We start from the raw sequence: 18,356 nt of genomic DNA on the forward strand, positions 1-18,356 counted from the left end.
TGTAATTTTGTGTCTTTTTTTGGTCATTTTGAGTCTTTTTTTGGTCATTTTGTTTCTTTTTAAAGTAATTTAGTTTTTTTCTGTCATTTTGTGTGTTTTTTTCGTAATTTTGTGTCTTTCTTTGGTAATTTTGGTAAGTTTCAGACCCCTGATATAAATGCATTATTACAAAATCAATCAATGTGGTTCAGGTTGCTGCTGAAATATGATAAATATAGGTAATGAATGTGTCACAGCCCAGACTTTGCACTAGAAAAGACCAATACAGGCTGAAAATGTTGTAATGTAAAAAAACTGTCAAAAAAGAGCCGTTACAGTGACAATTCGTCCAATTCTGGTGCTTCAAAACACATAAAAGTGATCCAACTTACTTACAGTGTATCATATTTTATACATCACACAAATAAGTAATAAATAAAATATGCACAATGACAAATGTCTGAAAAATAGACAAATGGTGACAGTGACATCCCAGATATCCTGACCACAAATATAAAAATACAACGTCATACCTCAATAAAATGCCACTCGACCGGTTTCTTTATACAGTAAACATAGGATCAAAAACAATATGAGTACGCTATTAAATACGAGACCACACCTTATACAGATCTGGATGAGAAAAAGAGATGATTTATGTCTTTGTTCTGAGCTGCATGTCGTCTCTCTGCTTTGTGTGAATATAAAGGTTTTAAAGGTTTTAAAGGTTTTAAAGGTTTCTGTCTGTCTGCAGACATGAACGTCCAAACATTAGAGGACAGTAACAGGTGGAGTCACAGCTGAGACATGACGGATGAAATCGGTCAGTATTTTATTTATTTTAAGTATTTTATTGGCATGTTTGTTAAAAATGTAACTTGTTGTCACCACAATAACAGTTATAATACTATTAATAATAATGATTTCCAACTTTTTCCTCATGCAACAATCATTGGTTTTACTGTTTGGGGCTCTTTATGTGTTGATTTTTACGGATAAAAATGTGGGAAAATCTTTTATTTTTTTAAGTATGCTTGTTTTTGACAGAAGGTTCTATCTTGTAACAGAAGTTTCATTAATGCACTAAAAAAATCTTGTTTTCTTTCAGTAACAGAGACAGGACAATGCTAAATTGTTAATCCTAACATGTATTATTCCTCTTTATCAATGCTAAATATGCTAAACAAATGCTATTAATTACATGACATTCTTATAATCCAGCAATTTGCAATGATGCATGAATTTAAGTAATACATTTATTACAGATTAAGTTCATCATCACAATAACTGTAATAATAATAATAATAATAATAATAATAATAATAATAATAATATTTTTAGCAAGTTTTTCTTGTGTAGTCACTGTTCTCCTTGTTCTTTATGTGTCGATTTTTTGGGGGGGACATTGGGGAAAAAATAGATAAAAGTGTTTAATTTCGAAACGCTCACATTATTATGTGTGGCTATAGCTAAAACTATGAAGTATGTTGCTGTCAAAGAGATTATTTTACCTTTTGTGCATGAATGAAACTTCTGTTTCCTTTCAGTAACAGAGGAAAAATACATGTTAGGATTAACAATTTAGGATTGTCCTGTCACTATTAATGCTAAATATTCTAAAAAAATGCTATAAATTACATGACACTCTGAAAATGCTCTACATTCTCAGCAATAGATTTGATACAGATCAAGTTGTCCTCACGAAATAACTTTTCAGTTGTTCTTAATTAACTGACTCTAGCAAAAATAAATTGTTTTATTTTTGAAACAGCAATGAAACGTTCTATAATGATGATGAAGATTTGTGTCATCCTGCTTCTGTTTGTCGGTAAGTTTGAGTTCATATCTGACAATGAAATATTCTGTAGAAAAAAGTTGGAAAATGTGTGATAAAAATCTGAATGTTAAACTATCAATCCATGATTTTTGCTGAGCAGCCTCAGGCAACGCACAGCGGAGCACAACCGCTGAAGCAACAACAATATCACCAGCCTCAACCACAGCTGCTACGGCAACAACAATATCCCCAGCTTCAACCACAGCTGCTACGGCAACAACAATATCCCAAGCTTCAACTACAGCTTCGATGGCAACAACAATATCCCCAGCTTCAACTACAGCTGCTACGGCAACAACAGTATCCCCAGCTTCAACTACAGCTGCTACGGCAACAACAGTATCCCCAGCTTCAACTACAGCTGCTACGGCAACAACAATATCCCCAGCTTCAACCACAGCTTCGACTGCAACAACAATATCCCCAGCTTCAACCACAGCTTCGACGGCAACAACAATATCCCCAGCTTCAACCACACGTGCTACGGCAACAACAATATCCCCAGCTTCAACCACAGCTGCTGCAACAACAACCACAACTGAAGCAGCAACAACCACAGCTGCATTGACAACAACATCCCCAGCCACAACGACAACTTCAACAGCCTCAACCACAACTGCTGCAGCAACAACCACAACTGAAGCAGCAACAACCACAGCTGCATTAACAACAACATCCCCAGCCACAACGACAACTTCAACAGCAACAACCACAGCGGCTGCAACAACAACATCCCCAGCCTCAACCACAACTGCTGCAGCAACAACCACAACTGAAGCAGCAACAACCACAGCTGCATTAACAACAACATCCCCAGCCACAACGACAACTTCAACAGCAACAACCACAGCGGCTGCAACAACAAGATCCCCAGCTTCAACCACAACTGCAGCAGCAACAACCACAACTGATGCAGCAACAACCACAGCTGCTGCAACAACAACATCCCCAGCAACAACCACAGCTGCTGCAACAACAACCACAGCTGCAGTAACAACACCATCCCCATCCACAACCACAACTGCTGCAGCAACAACCACAACTGCTGCAGCAACAACCACAACTGAAGCAGCAACAACCACAGCTGCTTTAACAACAACATCCCCAGCCACAACCACAACTGCTGCAACAACAACCGCAGTGGCTGCAACAACAACATCCCCAGCCTCAACCACAACTGCTGCAGCAACAAGCACAACTCCTTCAACAACATCACCATCCCCATCCACAACGACAACTGCAGCAGCAACAACCACAACTGATGCAACAACAACCACAGCTGCTGCAACAACAACATCCCCAGCCGCAACCACAGCTGCTGCAGCAACAACCACAGGTGCTGCAACAACATCCCCAGCCTTAACCACAACTGTAGCAGCAACAACCACACCAACTCAAGCCACAACGACAACTGCAGCAGCAACAACCACAACTGATGCAGCAACAACCACAGCTGCTGCAACAACAACAACCCAAGCTTTAACAACTATTGCAGCAACAACCACAGCTGCTGCAACAACAACATCCCCAGCCACAACCACAACTGCTGCAGCAACAACAACACCATCTCAAGCCACAACGACAACTGCAGCAGCAACAACCACAACTGATGCAGAAACAACCACAGCTGCTGCAACAACAACATCCCAAGCTTTAACAACTATTGCAACAACAGCCACAGCTGCTGCAACAACATCATCCCCAGCCACAACCACAACTGGTGCAGCAACAACAACACCATCTCAAGCCACAACGACAACTGCAGCAGCAACAACCACAACTGATGCAGCAACAACCACAGCTGCTGCAACAACAACAACCCAAGCTTTAACAACTGCTGCAGCAACAACCACAGCTGCTGCAACAACACCAACCCCAGCCACAACGACAACTGCAGCAGCAACAACCACAACTGATGCAGCAACAACCACAGCTGCATTAACAACAACATCCCCAGCCACAACCACAACTGCTGCAACAACAACCGCAGCGGCTGCAACAACACCATCCCCATCCACAACGACAACTGCAGCAGCAACAACCACAACTGATGCAACAACAACCACAGCTGCTGCAACAACAACCACAGCTGCTGCAACAACAACATCCCCATCCACAACGACAACTGCAGCAGCAACAACCACAACTGATGCAACAACAACCACAGCTGCTGCAACAACAACATCCACAGCCACAACCACAGCTGCTGAAGCAACAACCACAGGTGCTGCAACAACAACCACAGCTGCATTAACAACAACATCCCCATCCACAACGACAACTGCAGCAGCAACAACCACAACTGATGCAACAACAACCACAGCTGCTGCAACAACAACATCCCCAGCCACAACCACAGCTGCTGAAGCAACAACCACAGGTGCTGCAACAACATCCCCAGCCTTAACCACAACTGCTGCAGCCAGAACCACTGCTGCTGCATCAACAACATCCCGATCCACAACCACAACTGCTGCAACAACAACCACAGCTGCTGCAACAACAACATCCCCTGCCACAACCACAGCTGCTGCAGCAACAACCACAGGTGCTGCAACAACATCCCCAGCCTTAACCACAACTGCTGCAGCAACAACCACAACTGAAGCAGCAACAACCACAGCTGCATTAACAACAACATCCCCATCCACAACCACAACTTATGCCACAACAACCACAGCTGCTGCAACAACAACATCCCCAGCCACAACCACAGCTGCTGAAGCAACAACCACAGGTGCTGCAACAACATCCCCAGCCTTAACCACAACTGCTGCAGCAACAACCACTGCTGCTGCATCAACAACATCCCGATCCACAACCACAACTGCTGAAACAACAACCACAGCTGCTGCAACAACAACATCCCCAGCCACAACCACAGCTGCTGCAACAACAACATCCCCAGCCACAACCACAACTGCAGCAGCAACAACCACATCTGCTGCAGCAACAACCACAGCTGCTGCAACAACAACATCCCCATCCACAAGCACAACTGCTGCAGCAACAACGACAACTGAAGCAGCAACAACCACAGCTGCATTAACAACAACATCCCCAGCCACAACCACAACTGGTGAAGCAACAAGCACAACTGCTGCAGCAACAACCACAACTGAAGCAGCAACAACCACAGCTGCATTAACAACAACATCCCCAACCACAACTGAAGCAGCAACAACCACAGCTGCATTAACAACAACATCCCCAACCACAACCACAACTGGTGAAGCAACAACCACAGCTGCATTAACAACAACATCCCCAGCCACAACCACAACTGAAGCAGCAACAACCACAGCAGCTGCAACAACAACATCCCCACCCTTAACCACAACTGCTGCAGCAACAACCACAGCTGCTGCAACAACACCATCCCCATCCACAACCACAACTGCTGCAGCAACAACCACAACTGAAGCAGCAACAACCACAGCTGCAGTAACAACAACATCCCCAGCCACAACCACAACTGCAGCAGCAACAACCACAGCTGCTGCAACAACAACCACAGCTGCATTAACAACAACATCCCCATCCACAACGACAACTGCAGCAGCAACAACCACAACTGATGCAACAACAACCACAGCTGCTGCAACAACAACATCCCCAGCCACAACCACAGCTGCTGAAGCAACAACCACAGGTGCTGCAACAACATCCCCAGCCTTAACCACAACTGCTGCAGCAACAACCACTGCTGCTGCATCAACAACATCCCGATCCACAACCACAACTGCTGCAACAACAACCACAGCTGCTGCAACAACAACATCCCCAGCCACAACCACAGCTGCTGCAGCAACAACCACAGGTGCTGCAACAACATCCCCAGCCTTAACCACAACTGCTGCAGCAACAACCACAACTGAAGCAGCAACAACCACAGCTGCATTAACAACAACATCCCCATCCACAACGACAACTGCAGCAGCAACAACCACAACTTATGCCACAACAACCACAGCTGCTGCAACAACAACATCCCCAGCCACAACCACAACTGCAGCAGCAACAACCACATCTGCTGCAGCAACAACCACAGCTGCTGCAACAACAACATCCCCATCCACAACCACAACTGCTGCAGCAACAACGACAACTGAAGCAGCAACAACCACAGCTGCATTAACAACAACATCCCCAGCCACAACCACAACTGGTGAAGCAACAACCACAACTGCTGCAGCAACAACCACAACTGAAGCAGCAACAACCACAGCTGCATTAACAACAACATCCCCAGCCACAACCACAACTGAAGCAGCAACAACCACAGCTGCATTAACAACAACATCCCCAACCACAACCACAACTGAAGCAGCAACAACCACAACTGCTGCAGCAAGTACCACAACTGAAGCAGCAACAACCACAGCTGCATTAACAACAACATCCCCAGCCACAACCACAACTGAAGCAGCAACAACCACAGCAGCTGCAACAACAACATCCCCATCCACAACCACAACTGCTGCAGCAATAACCACAACTGAAGCAGCAACAACCACAGCTGCTGCAACAACATCCCCAGCCTTAACCACAACTGCTGCAGCAACAACCACAGCTGCTGCAACAACATCCCCAGCCTTAACCACAACTGTAGCAGCAACAACCACAACTGAAGCAGCAACAACTACAGCTGCATTAACAACAACATCCCTATCCACAACGACAACTGCAGCAGCAACAACCACAACTGATGCAACAACATCCACAGCTGCTGCAACAACAACATCCCCAGCCACAACCACATCTGCTGCAGCAACAACCACAGGTGCTGCAACAACATCCCCAGCCTTAACCACAACTGTAGCAGCAACAACCACAGCTGCTGCAACAACAACATCCCCATCCACAACCACAACTGCTGCAGCAACAACCACAACTGAAGCGGCAACAACCACAGCTGCTGCAACAACAACATCCCCATCCACAACCACAACTGCTGCAGCAACAACCACAACTGAAGCAGCAACAACCACAGCTGCATTAACAACAACATCCCCAGCCACAACCACAACTGGTGAAGCAACAACCACAACTGCTGCAGCAACAACCACAACTGAAGCAGCAACAACCACAGCTGCATTAACAACAACATCCCCAGCCACAACCACAACTGAAGCAGCAACAACCACAGCGGCTGCAACAACAACATCGCAAGCCACAACCACAGCTGCTGCAACAACATCCCCAGTGTTAACCACAACTGTAGCAGCAACAACCACAACTGAAGCAGCAACAACCACAGCTGCATTAACAACAACATCCCCATCCACAACGACAACTGCAGCAGCAACAACCACAACTTATGCCACAACAACAACAGCTGCTGCAACAACAACATCCCCAGCCACAACCACATCTGCTGCAGCAACAACCACAGGTGCTGCAACAACATCCCCAGCCTTAACCACAACTGCAGCAGCAACAACCACAGCTGCTGCAACAACAACGTCCCCATCCACAACCACAACTGCTGCAGCAACAACCACAACTGAAGCAGCAACAACCACAGCTGCATTAACAACAACATCCCCAGCCACAACCACAACTGAAGCAGCAACAACCACAGCTGCATTAACAACAACATCCCCAACCACAACCACAACTGGTGAAGCAACAACCACAACTGCTGCAGCAAGTACCACAACTGAAGCAGCAACAACCACAGCTGCATTAACAACAACATCCCCAGCCACAACCACAACTGAAGCAGCAACAACCACAGCAGCTGCAACAACAACATCCCCATCCACAACCACAACTGCTGCAGCAAAAACCACAACTGAAGCAGCAACAACCACAGCTGCTGCAACAACATCCCCAGCCTTAACCACAACTGCTGCAGCAACAACCACAGCTGCTGCAACAACACCATCCCCATCCACAACCACAGCTGCTGCAACAACAACCACAACTGAAGCAGCAACAACCACAGCTGCAGTAACAACAACATCCCCAGCCACAACCACAACTGCAGCAGCAACAACCACAACTGATGCAACAACAACCACAGCTGCTGCAACAACATCCCCAGCCTTAACCACAACTGTAGCAGCAACAACCACAACTGAAGCAGCAACAACCACAGCTGCATTAACAACAACATCCCTATCCACAACGACAACTGCAGCAGCAACAACCACAACTGATGCAACAACATCCACAGCTGCTGCAACAACAACATCCCCAGCCACAACCACATCTGCTGCAGCAACAACCACAGTTGCTGCAACAACATCCCCAGCCTTAACCACAACTGTAGCAGCAACAACCACAGCTGCTGCAACAACCACATCCCCATCCACAACCACAACTGCTGCAGCAACAACCACAACTGAAGCGGCAACAACCACAGCTGCTGCAACAACAACATCCCCATCCACAACCACAACTGCTGCAGCAACAACCACAACAGAAGCAGCAACAACCACAGCTGCATTAACAACAACATCCCCAGCCACAACCACAACTGGTGAAGCAACAACCACAACTGCTGCAGCAACAACCACAACAACTGAAGCAGCAACAACCACAGCTGCATTAACAACAACATCCCCAGCCACAACCACAACTGAAGCAGCAACAACCACAGCGGCTGCAACAACAACATCGCAAGCCACAACCACAGCTGCTGCAACAACATCCCCAGTGTTAACCACAACTGTAGCAGCAACAACCACAACTGAAGCAGTAACAACCACAGCTGCATTAACAACAACATCCCCATCCACAACGACAACTGCAGCAGCAACAACCACAACTTATGCCACAACAACAACAGCTGCTGCAACAACAACATCCCCAGCCACAACCACATCTGCTGCAGCAACAACCACAGGTGCTGCAACAACATCCCCAGCCTTAACCACAACTGCAGCAGCAACAACCACAGCTGCTGCAACAACAACATCCCCATCCACAACCACAACTGCTGCAGCAACAACCACAACTGAAGCAGCAACAACCACAGCTGCATTGACAACAACATCCCCAGCCACAACCACAACTGAAGCAGCAACAACGACAGCTGCATTAACAACAACATCCCCAGCCACAACCACAACTGGTGAAGCAACAACCACATCTGCTGCAGCAACAACCACAACTGAAGCAGCAACAACGACAGCTGCATTAACAACAACATCCCCAGCCACAACCACAACTGAAGCAGCAACAACCACAGCGACTGCAACAACAACATCCCCAGCCACAACCACAGCTGCTGCAGCAACAACCACAGCTGCCGCAACAACATCCCCAGCCTTAACCACAACTGCTGCAGCAACAACCACAGCTGCTGCAACAACACCATCCCCATCCACAACCACAACTGCTTCAGCAACAACCACAACTGCAGCAGCAACAACCACAAATGATGCAACAACAACCACAGCTGCTGCAACAACAACATCCCCAGCAACAACCACAACTGCTGCAGCAACAACAACAACTGAATCAGCAACAACCACAGCTGCATTAACAACATCCCCATCCACAATGACAACTGCTGCAGCAACAACGACAACTTATGCCACAACAACCACAGCTGCTGCAACAACAACATCGCCAGCCACAACCACATCTGCTGCAGCAACAACCACAACTGAAGCAGCAACAACCACAGCTGCCGCAACAACATCCCCAGCCTTAACCACAACTGCTGCAGCAACAACCACAGCTGCTGCAACAACACCATTCCCATTCACAACCACAACTGCTTCAGCAACAACCACAACTGCAGCAGCAACAACCACAAATGATGCAACAACAACCACAGCTGCTGCAACAACAACATCCCCAGCAACAACCACAACTGCTGCAGCAACAACAACAACTGAAGCAGCAACAACCACAGCTGCATTAACAACAACATCCCCATCCACAATGACAACTGCTGCAGCAACAACGACAACTTATGCCACAACAACCACAGCTGCTGCAACAACAACATCGCCAGCCACAACCACATCTGCTCCAGCAACAACCACAACTGAAGCAGCAACAACCACAACTGCATTAAAAACAACATCCCCGGCCACAACCACAACTGGTGAAGCAACAACCACAAGTGCTGCAGCAACAACCACAACTGAAGCAGCAACATCCACAGCGGCTGCAACAACAATATCCCCAGCCTCAACCACAACTGCTGCAGCACCAACCACAACTGAAGCAGCAACAACCACAGCTGCTTTAACAACAACATCCCCATCCACAACGACAACTGCAGCAGCAACAACCACATCTGATGCAACTAAAACCACAGCTGCTGCAACAACAACATCCCCAGCCACAACCACAGCTGCTGCAGCAACAACCACAGCCGCTGCAACAACATCCCCGGCCTTAACCACAACTGCTGCAGCAACAACCACAGCTGCTGCAACAACACCATCACCAGCCACAACCACAAATGCAGCAGCAACAACCACAACTGATGCAGCAACAACCATAGCTGCTGCAGCAACATCCCCAGACTTAACCACAACTGCTGCAGCAACAACCACAGCTGCTACAACAACAACCACTGCTGCTGCAACAACAACCACAGCTGCAGTAACAACAACATCCCCATCCACAACCACAACTGCAGCAGCAACAACCACAGCTGCTGCAACAACACCATCCCAATCCACAACCACAACTGCTGCAGCAACAACCACAACTGAAGCAGCAACAACCACAGCTGCATTAACAACAACATCCCCAGCCACATCCACAACTGGTGAAGCAACAACCACAACTGAAGCAGCAACAACCACAGCTGCATTAACAACAACATCCCCAGTCACAACCACAACTGAAGCAGCAACAACCACAGCTGCATTAACAACAACATCCCCATCCACAACCACAACTGCTGCAGCAACAACCACAACTGAAGCAGCAACAACCACAGCTGCATTAACAACAACATCCCCAGCCACATCCACAACTGATGAAGCAACAACCACAACTGAAGCAGCAACAACCACAACTGCATTAACAACAACATCCCCAGTCACAACCACAACTGAAGCAGCAACAACCACAGCTGCATTAACAACAACATCCCCATCCACAACCACAACTGCTACAGCAACAACCACAACTGAAGCAGCAACAACCACAGCTGCTTTCACAACAACATCCCCATCCACAACGACAACTGCAGCAGCAGCAACCACAACTGAAGCAGCAACAACCACATCTGCATTAACTACAACATCCCAAGCCACAACCACAACTGAAGCAGCAACATCCACAGCGGCTGCAACAACAACATCCCCAGCCTCAACCACAACTGCTGCAGCACCAACCACAACTGAAGCAGCAACAACCACAGCTGCTTTAAGAACAACATCCCCATCCACAACGACAACTGCAGCAGCAACAACCACAACTGATGCAACAACAACCACAGCTGCTGTAACAACAACATCCCCAGCCACAACCACAGCTGCTGCATCAACAACCACAGCTGCTGTAACAACATCCCCAGCCTTAACCACAACTGCTGCAGCAACAACCACAGCTGCTGCAACAACACCATCCCCATCCACAACCACAACTGCTGCAGCAACAACCACAACTGAAGCAGCAACAACCACAGCTGCATTAACAACAACATCACCAGCCACAACCACAACTGCAGCAGCCACAACCACAACTGCAGCAGCAACAACTATAACTGATGCAGCAACAACCACAGCTGCTGCAACAACATCCCCAGCCTTAACCACAACTGCTGCAGCAACAACCACAGCTGCTGCAACAACAACCACAGCTGCAGTAACAACAACATCCCCATCCACAACCACAACTGCAGCAGCAACAACCACAACTGATGCAGCAACAACCACAGCTCCTGCAACAACACCATCCCCATCCACAACCACAACTGCTGCAGCAACAACCACAACTGAAGCAGCAACCACAGCTGCATTAACAACAACATCACCAGCCACAACCACAACTGCAGCAGCAACAACCACAACTGATGCAGCAACAACCACAGCTGCTGCAACAATATCCCCAGCCTTAACCACAGCTGCTGCAACAACAACCACAGCTGCCGTAACAACAACATCCCCATCCACAACCACAATTGCAGCAGCAACAACCACAACTGCTGCGGCAACAACCAAAACTGAAGCAGCAACAACCACAGCTGAAGCAGCAACAACCACAGCTGCATTAACAACTGTTGAAGCAACAACCACAACTGCTGCAGGAACAACCACAACTGAAGCAGCAACAACCACAGCTGCAATAACAACAACATCCCCATCCACAACGACAACTGCAGCAGCAACAACCACAACTGAAGCAACAACAACCACAGCTGCTGCAACAACAACATCCCCAGCCACAAATACAGCTGCTGCAGCAACAACCGCAGCTGCTGCAACAACATCCCCAGCCTTAACCACAACTGCTGCAGCAACAACCACAGCTGCTGCAACAACAACATCCCCAGCCTCAACGACAACTGCTGCAGCAACAAGCACAACTCCTTCAACAACAACACAATCCCCATCCACAACGACAACTGCAGCAGGAACAACCACAACTGATGCAGCAACAACCACAACTGAAGCAGCAACAACCACAGCTGCATTAACAACAACATCCGCAGCCCCAATCACAACTGAAGCAGCAACAACCACAGCTGCATTAACAACAACATCCGCAGCCCCAATCACAACTGAAGCAGCAACAACCACAGCTGCATTAACAACAACATCCCCAGTCACAACCACAACTGAAGCAGCAACAACCACAGCTGCATTAACAACAACATTCCCATCCACAATGACAACTGCAGCAGCAACAACCACAACTGATGCAACAACAACCACAGCTGCTGCAACAACAACATCCCCAGCCACAACCACAGCTGCTGCAGCAACAACCACAGCTGCTGCAACAACATCCCCAGCCTTAACCACAACTGCTGCAGCATCAACCACAGCTGCTGCAACAACACCATCCCCTTCCACAACCACAACTGCCGCAGCAACAACCACAACTGAAGCAGCAACAACCACAGCTGCATTAACAACAACATCCCCAGTCACAACCACAACTGAAGCAGCAACAACCACAGCTGCATTAACAACAACATCCCCAGTCACAACCACAACTGCTGCAGCATCAACCACAGCTGCTGCAACAACACCATCCCCTTCCACAACCACAACTGCTGCAGCAACAACCACAGCTGAAGCAGCAACAACCACAGCTGCTTTAACAACAACATCCCCAGCCACAACCACAACTGCTGCAGCAACAACCACCACAGTGGCTGCAACAACAACATCCCCAGCCCCAACCACAACTGCTGCAGCAACAACCACAACTCCTTCAACAACAACACCATCCCCAGCCACAACCAAATCTGCTGCAGCAACAACCACAACTGAAGCAGCAACAACCACAACTGTTGCAGCAACAACTATGGCTGCTGCAACAACATCTCCAGCCTCAACCACAACTGCTGCAGCAACAACCACAACTCCTTCAACAACAACACCATCCCCAGCCACAACCACAACTGCTGCAGCAACAACGACAACTGAAGCAGCAACAACCACAATTGTTGCAGCAACAACCACAGCTTCTGCAAGAACAACATATCCAGCCTCAACTAAAACTGCTGCAGCAACAACCACAACTGAAGCAGCACCAACCACAGCTGCATTAACAACAACATCCCCATCCACAACCACAACTGCTGCAGCAACAACCACAACTGCTGCAGCAACAAGCAGAACTCCCTCAACAACAACACCATCCCCATCCACAACAACAACTGTTGCAGTAACAACAAGAGCTGCTGCAGCAACAACATCCCCGGCCTTAACCACAACTGCTGCAGCAACAACCACAGCTGCTGCAACAACAACAACATCTCCAATCTCAACCACAACTGCTGCAGCAACAACCACAACTCCTTCAACAACAACACCATCCCCACCCACAACCACAACTGTTGCAGCAACAACCACAACTGCTGCAGCAACAACCACAACTGCAGCAGCAACAACCACAGCGGCTGCAACAACGACACCATCCCCAGGAACAACCACTACAGCTGCATCAACAACCACACCTGCTGCAACTACAACACCATCCCCATCCACAACCACAACTGCAGCAGCAAACACAACTGATGCAGCAACAACCACAGCTGCTGCAACAACAGCATCCCCATCCACAATCACAACTGCGGCAGCCTCTGGAGCAGCCTCAGGAGCAACCACTGCACCCTCAGGAGCAACCACCGCAGCCTCAGGAACAACCACAGTGGCCTCTGGCGCAACCACTGCAGTCTCAGGAGCAGCTTCAGCAGACTCTGGAGCAACCACTGCGGCCTCAGGAGCAGCCTCAGGAGCAACCACAGCAGCCTCTGGAGCGGCCTCAGGAGCAACCACAGCAGCCTCAGAATCGGCGTCAGGAACAACCACTGCGGCCTCAGGAGCAGCCTCAGGAGCAACCACTGGGGTCTCAGGAGCAGTCTCAGGAGCAACCACAGCAGCTTCTGGAGCAGCCTCAGGAGCAACCACTGCAGCCTCTGGAGCAGCCTCAAGAGCAACCACTGCACCATCAGGAGCAACCACTGCGGCCTCAGGAGCAGCCCCAGGAGCAACCACAGCAGCCTCTGGAGCGACCTCAGGAGCAGCCCCAGGAGCAACCACAGCAGCCTCTGGAGCAGCCTCAGGAGCAACCACTGTGGCCTCAGGAGCAGCATCAGGAGCAACCACAGCAGCCTCTGGATCGGCCTCAGGAGCAACCACTGTGGCCTCAGGAGAAGCCTCAGGAGCAACCACTGGGGTCTCAGGAGCAGCCTCAGGAGCAACCACAGCAGCCTCTGGAGCAGCCTCAGGAGCAACCACTGCACCTTCAGGAGCAACCACTGCAGCCTCTGGAGCAGCCTCAGGAGCAACCACTGCACCCTCAGGAACAGTCTCAATAGCAACCACTGCACCCTCAGGAGCAACCACTGCGGCCTCAGGAGCAGCCCCAGGAGCAACCACAGCAGCCTCTGGAGCAGCCTCAGGAGGAACCACAGCAGCCTCTGAATCGGACTCAGGAGCAACCACTGCGGCCTCAGGAGCAGCCTCAGGAGCAACCTCTGGGGTCTCAGGAGCAGCCTCAGGAGCAACCACAGCAGCCTCTGGAGCAGCCTCAGGAGCAGCCTCAGGAACAACCACTGCACCTTCAGGAGCAACCACTGCAGCCTCTGGAGCAACCACTGGGGTCTCAGGAGCAGCCTCAGGAGCAACCACAGCAATCTCTGGAGCAGCCTCAGGAGCAACCACTGCACCTTCAGGAGCAACCACTGCAGCCTCTGGAGCAACCACTGCACCCTCAGGAACAGTCTCAATAGCAACCACTGCACCATCAGGAGCAACCACTGCGGCCTCAGGAGCAGCCCCAGGAGCAACCACAGCAGCCTCAGGAGCAACCACTGCGGCCTCAGGAGCAGCATCAGGAGCAACCACAGCAGCCTCTGGAGCAGCCTCAGGAAAAACCACTGCACACTCAGGAGCAACCACAGCAGCCTCTGGAGCAGCCTCAAGAGCAACCACTGCACCCTCAGGAACAGCCTCAGGAGCAACAACTGCACCCTCAGGAGCAACCACTGCAGCCTCTGGAGCAGCCTCAGGAGCAACCACTGCACCCTCAGGAACAGTCTCAATAGCAACCACTGCACCCTCAGGAGCAACCACTGCGGCCTCAGGAGCAGCCCCAGGAACAACCACAGCAGCCTCAGGAGCAACCACTGCGGCCTCTGGAGCAACCACTGCACCCTTAGGAACAGCCTCAGGAGCAACCACAGCAACCTCAGGAGCAGCCTCAGGAGCAACCACAGCAGCCTCTGGAGCAGCCTCAGGAGCAACCACAGCAGCCTCTGGATCGGCCTCAGGAGCAACCACTGCGGCCTCAGGAGAAGCCTCAGGAGCAACCACTGGGGTCTCAGGAGCAGCCTCAGGAGCAACCACAGCAGCCTCTGGAGCAGCCTCAGGAGCAACCACTGCACCTTCAGGAGCAACCACTGCAGCCTCTGGAGCAGCCTCAGGAGCAACCACTGCACCCTCAGGAACAGTCTCAATAGCAACCACTGCACCCTCAGGAGCAACCACTGCGGCCTCAGGAGCAGCCCCAGGAGCAACCACAGCAGCCTCTGGATCGGCCTCAGGAGCAACCACTGTGGCCTCAGGAGCAAACCCAACCGCCCCAGGAGCAACAACAACAACAGTCATTCCAATAGTGCACCAAACAATTGTTGCAGCTACAGCATTGCCACAAGGAGCTCCAGCTCCTTGTGCCTGCTCTGCAGTCTCCCACAGATCAAGTGTCCTTTTAATCATCGCGGTTGTTGCAACAGTTGCTTTTTTGAACTAAGAACTGGACTGGAACGCTGGACTTAAAACCAACAACATTTAGACACTATATACATGTCAGGTTTATCGGGGAATGAAGGATCAAACTTAATTTATTGTAATTTAATAATTGCCATTATCATAAATCATAAACATAGACAGCATAACTAAAGCTTTACAAACACAAAATATGTTATCATAAATTGACAGTGTCAACTTTGATGTTTATTTTTTTGCATAATTACGGACTTCTGTCCACATTGACTCAGAACCACATGAGGCATATACAGTGTGTAGATGAAACAATATTAACTCTTGCACAAGAGATATTTAATATCCGTAGATTATTTTTGTATTCGATTTTATTGCACTGTAAAGAATTTCCTGTATGGAAACACTAGGCATCATCTTAAGGTGTCTGTATATGGAAATGCATCTCAATATGTAAATTCATGTAAATTATTTAAAGTATTAAAGTGTGAAAAAATAAAACAAGTGTACTTTGTTGTGTTTTGTGTGATGCAGCAGTTTACTTATTATTCTATATTTGCCCATCACAAACACATATAAAATAATTTTAGTTCTTGGGCTCCAATTTTGGCATTTTTTCTAATGAATTGCTTGTCTGAAAATTTGGCACGAGATAATGTTTAAACTTTTTTTCTGCATCAAAAAAGCAGATGTAGCTCTAAACATAGAGGTATCAAAGTTATTAGACGACATTATCTGTCATTTCTCCAGTCAATAAAAATAATTAGTCCCATTAAAAGGCTTTTAGATGATAATATAAAATTGTGTTGCTGAAACAGGGAGTGACTGTGGAAGTTAATTTGATGGAAAGAGAGAAAAATAAAGTGTTGAAATGCATTTGTTGGTCACAATAAACAATAACAGAAATTACTTATAAGTTTGTGGCTATGGAGTTTTGGGGCTATTTTGTTGTTTTTTTGACTCTTTTTCATTCTGCCTGTACATGCAACTTAAATAATAATCACCATGTCATGCTGGTGTCATCTTTTTCAGCACAACCTCACCTCATTATTATTATTATGTCATTTTGACTTACTGGGTCACAGTACAGTACAAAAATAAAAAACAAAAACACACACAAAATTACAAAAAACACAAATAAACACACAAAAAGCACAATTTTATTTTTAACAAATTTTTTTTTAAATTTTTTTTTTCTTTTTTTTTTTTTTACAAAAAACACACAAAAAACACAAAAACAGCAAAAAAATTACAAACAACACATGGAACACATGAATAAAAAAACACACAAAAAATTACAAAAATTACAGGAAAAACACAAAAAATAACAAAAAAAACACAAATACACACACACACACACACACACACACACAATACTAAAAACACAGAAAAAACACAAAAAATATCCAAAAATCACACAAAACCACACAAAAAACCCAGTATTCCTGCTCCAGCGCTTTCGTGGACTCCAGAGGGTTAAAACTGTACAATTCATTTTGCATTGGTGTAATTCAGACCATAGACAGTGATCACAGCATGAACATAAGGTCCCTCAAATCCAGGATTTCATGCTTTAAATACTTTAAAACAAAATCAGAAAGTTTATTTAAAACAACTCCTGGAAACTCAGGCAAAATAATATGTAAAAACTTGCTCAACAAGTTTCTTTAAATCAATAAAAGGCGCATCAATAAGACATTAATTCATACAAATCTGTCTGATAGAAACATTAACATGTCATAATTTAACTATAATAAGTTGCGTTGAAGACTGAATATAAGGTCATCCAATGCAGAATCCAACATTTTCAGTGGAGCTATGATTACATTTCTCAAAAAGAAACAGTTTTGAAGCCTCAAGTTTAACACTTTGGCCGCTGCCGTCTTGGTGTTTTGCAGCCAGTTGTGACTTGGACCAGAGGGAGAAGGATGCTACGACACCAGTCAGAGGCTTTTTGTGCAAGCAAACGCTAAACAAGACATTTTTATGTCATCAAAATGATACAATGAACATTCACAAGCTGGAAACACTGGAAGAGTCATAGAAATGTCCATCATCAGCTGTGGGCGTGAGGCCTTAAAGCCTTATCATATGTTTTACTCTGAATGGGACCTTGAGTGATAAAACTGCATTGAAGAAGACTTGAAACTAAAGATTGAGAGCAT

At 47.6% G+C, this 18,356-nt stretch overlaps 1 protein-coding gene and 2 pseudogenes across 1 annotated transcript; 2 read left to right on the top strand and 1 right to left on the bottom strand.

Annotated features, from left to right (window-relative positions):
• The first annotated feature begins 735 nt into the window (after window positions 1-735).
• Window positions 736-9,272, top strand: LOC131984381 (uncharacterized; annotated as a pseudogene).
• A 2,364-nt stretch (window positions 9,273-11,636) lies between these two features.
• On the top strand, window positions 11,637-12,387 carry LOC131984382 (nuclear transcription factor Y subunit beta-like; annotated as a pseudogene).
• A 1,514-nt stretch (window positions 12,388-13,901) lies between these two features.
• LOC131984383 (calphotin-like) lies at window positions 13,902-16,188 on the bottom strand. The gene is made up of 2 exons (XM_059349226.1): window positions 13,999-16,188; window positions 13,902-13,907 (listed from the first exon to the last, which is right to left on the bottom strand). The coding sequence occupies exons 1-2, from the start codon at window positions 16,186-16,188 to the stop codon at window positions 13,902-13,904; spliced, it is 2,196 nt and encodes a 731-aa protein (XP_059205209.1).
• Window positions 16,189-18,356: the final 2,168 nt, after the last annotated feature.

The sequence above is a fragment of the Centropristis striata genome, chromosome 14, assembly GCF_030273125.1.
Source record: "Centropristis striata isolate RG_2023a ecotype Rhode Island chromosome 14, C.striata_1.0, whole genome shotgun sequence".
NCBI classification, from domain to species: domain Eukaryota; kingdom Metazoa; phylum Chordata; class Actinopteri; order Perciformes; family Serranidae; genus Centropristis; species Centropristis striata.

What these genes read in the sequence shown, in the direction of transcription:
- LOC131984383 (XM_059349226.1), bottom strand. Translation starts at nt 16,188, where the DNA reads ATGATTAAAAGGACACTTGATCTGTGGGAGACTGCAGAGCAGGCACAA.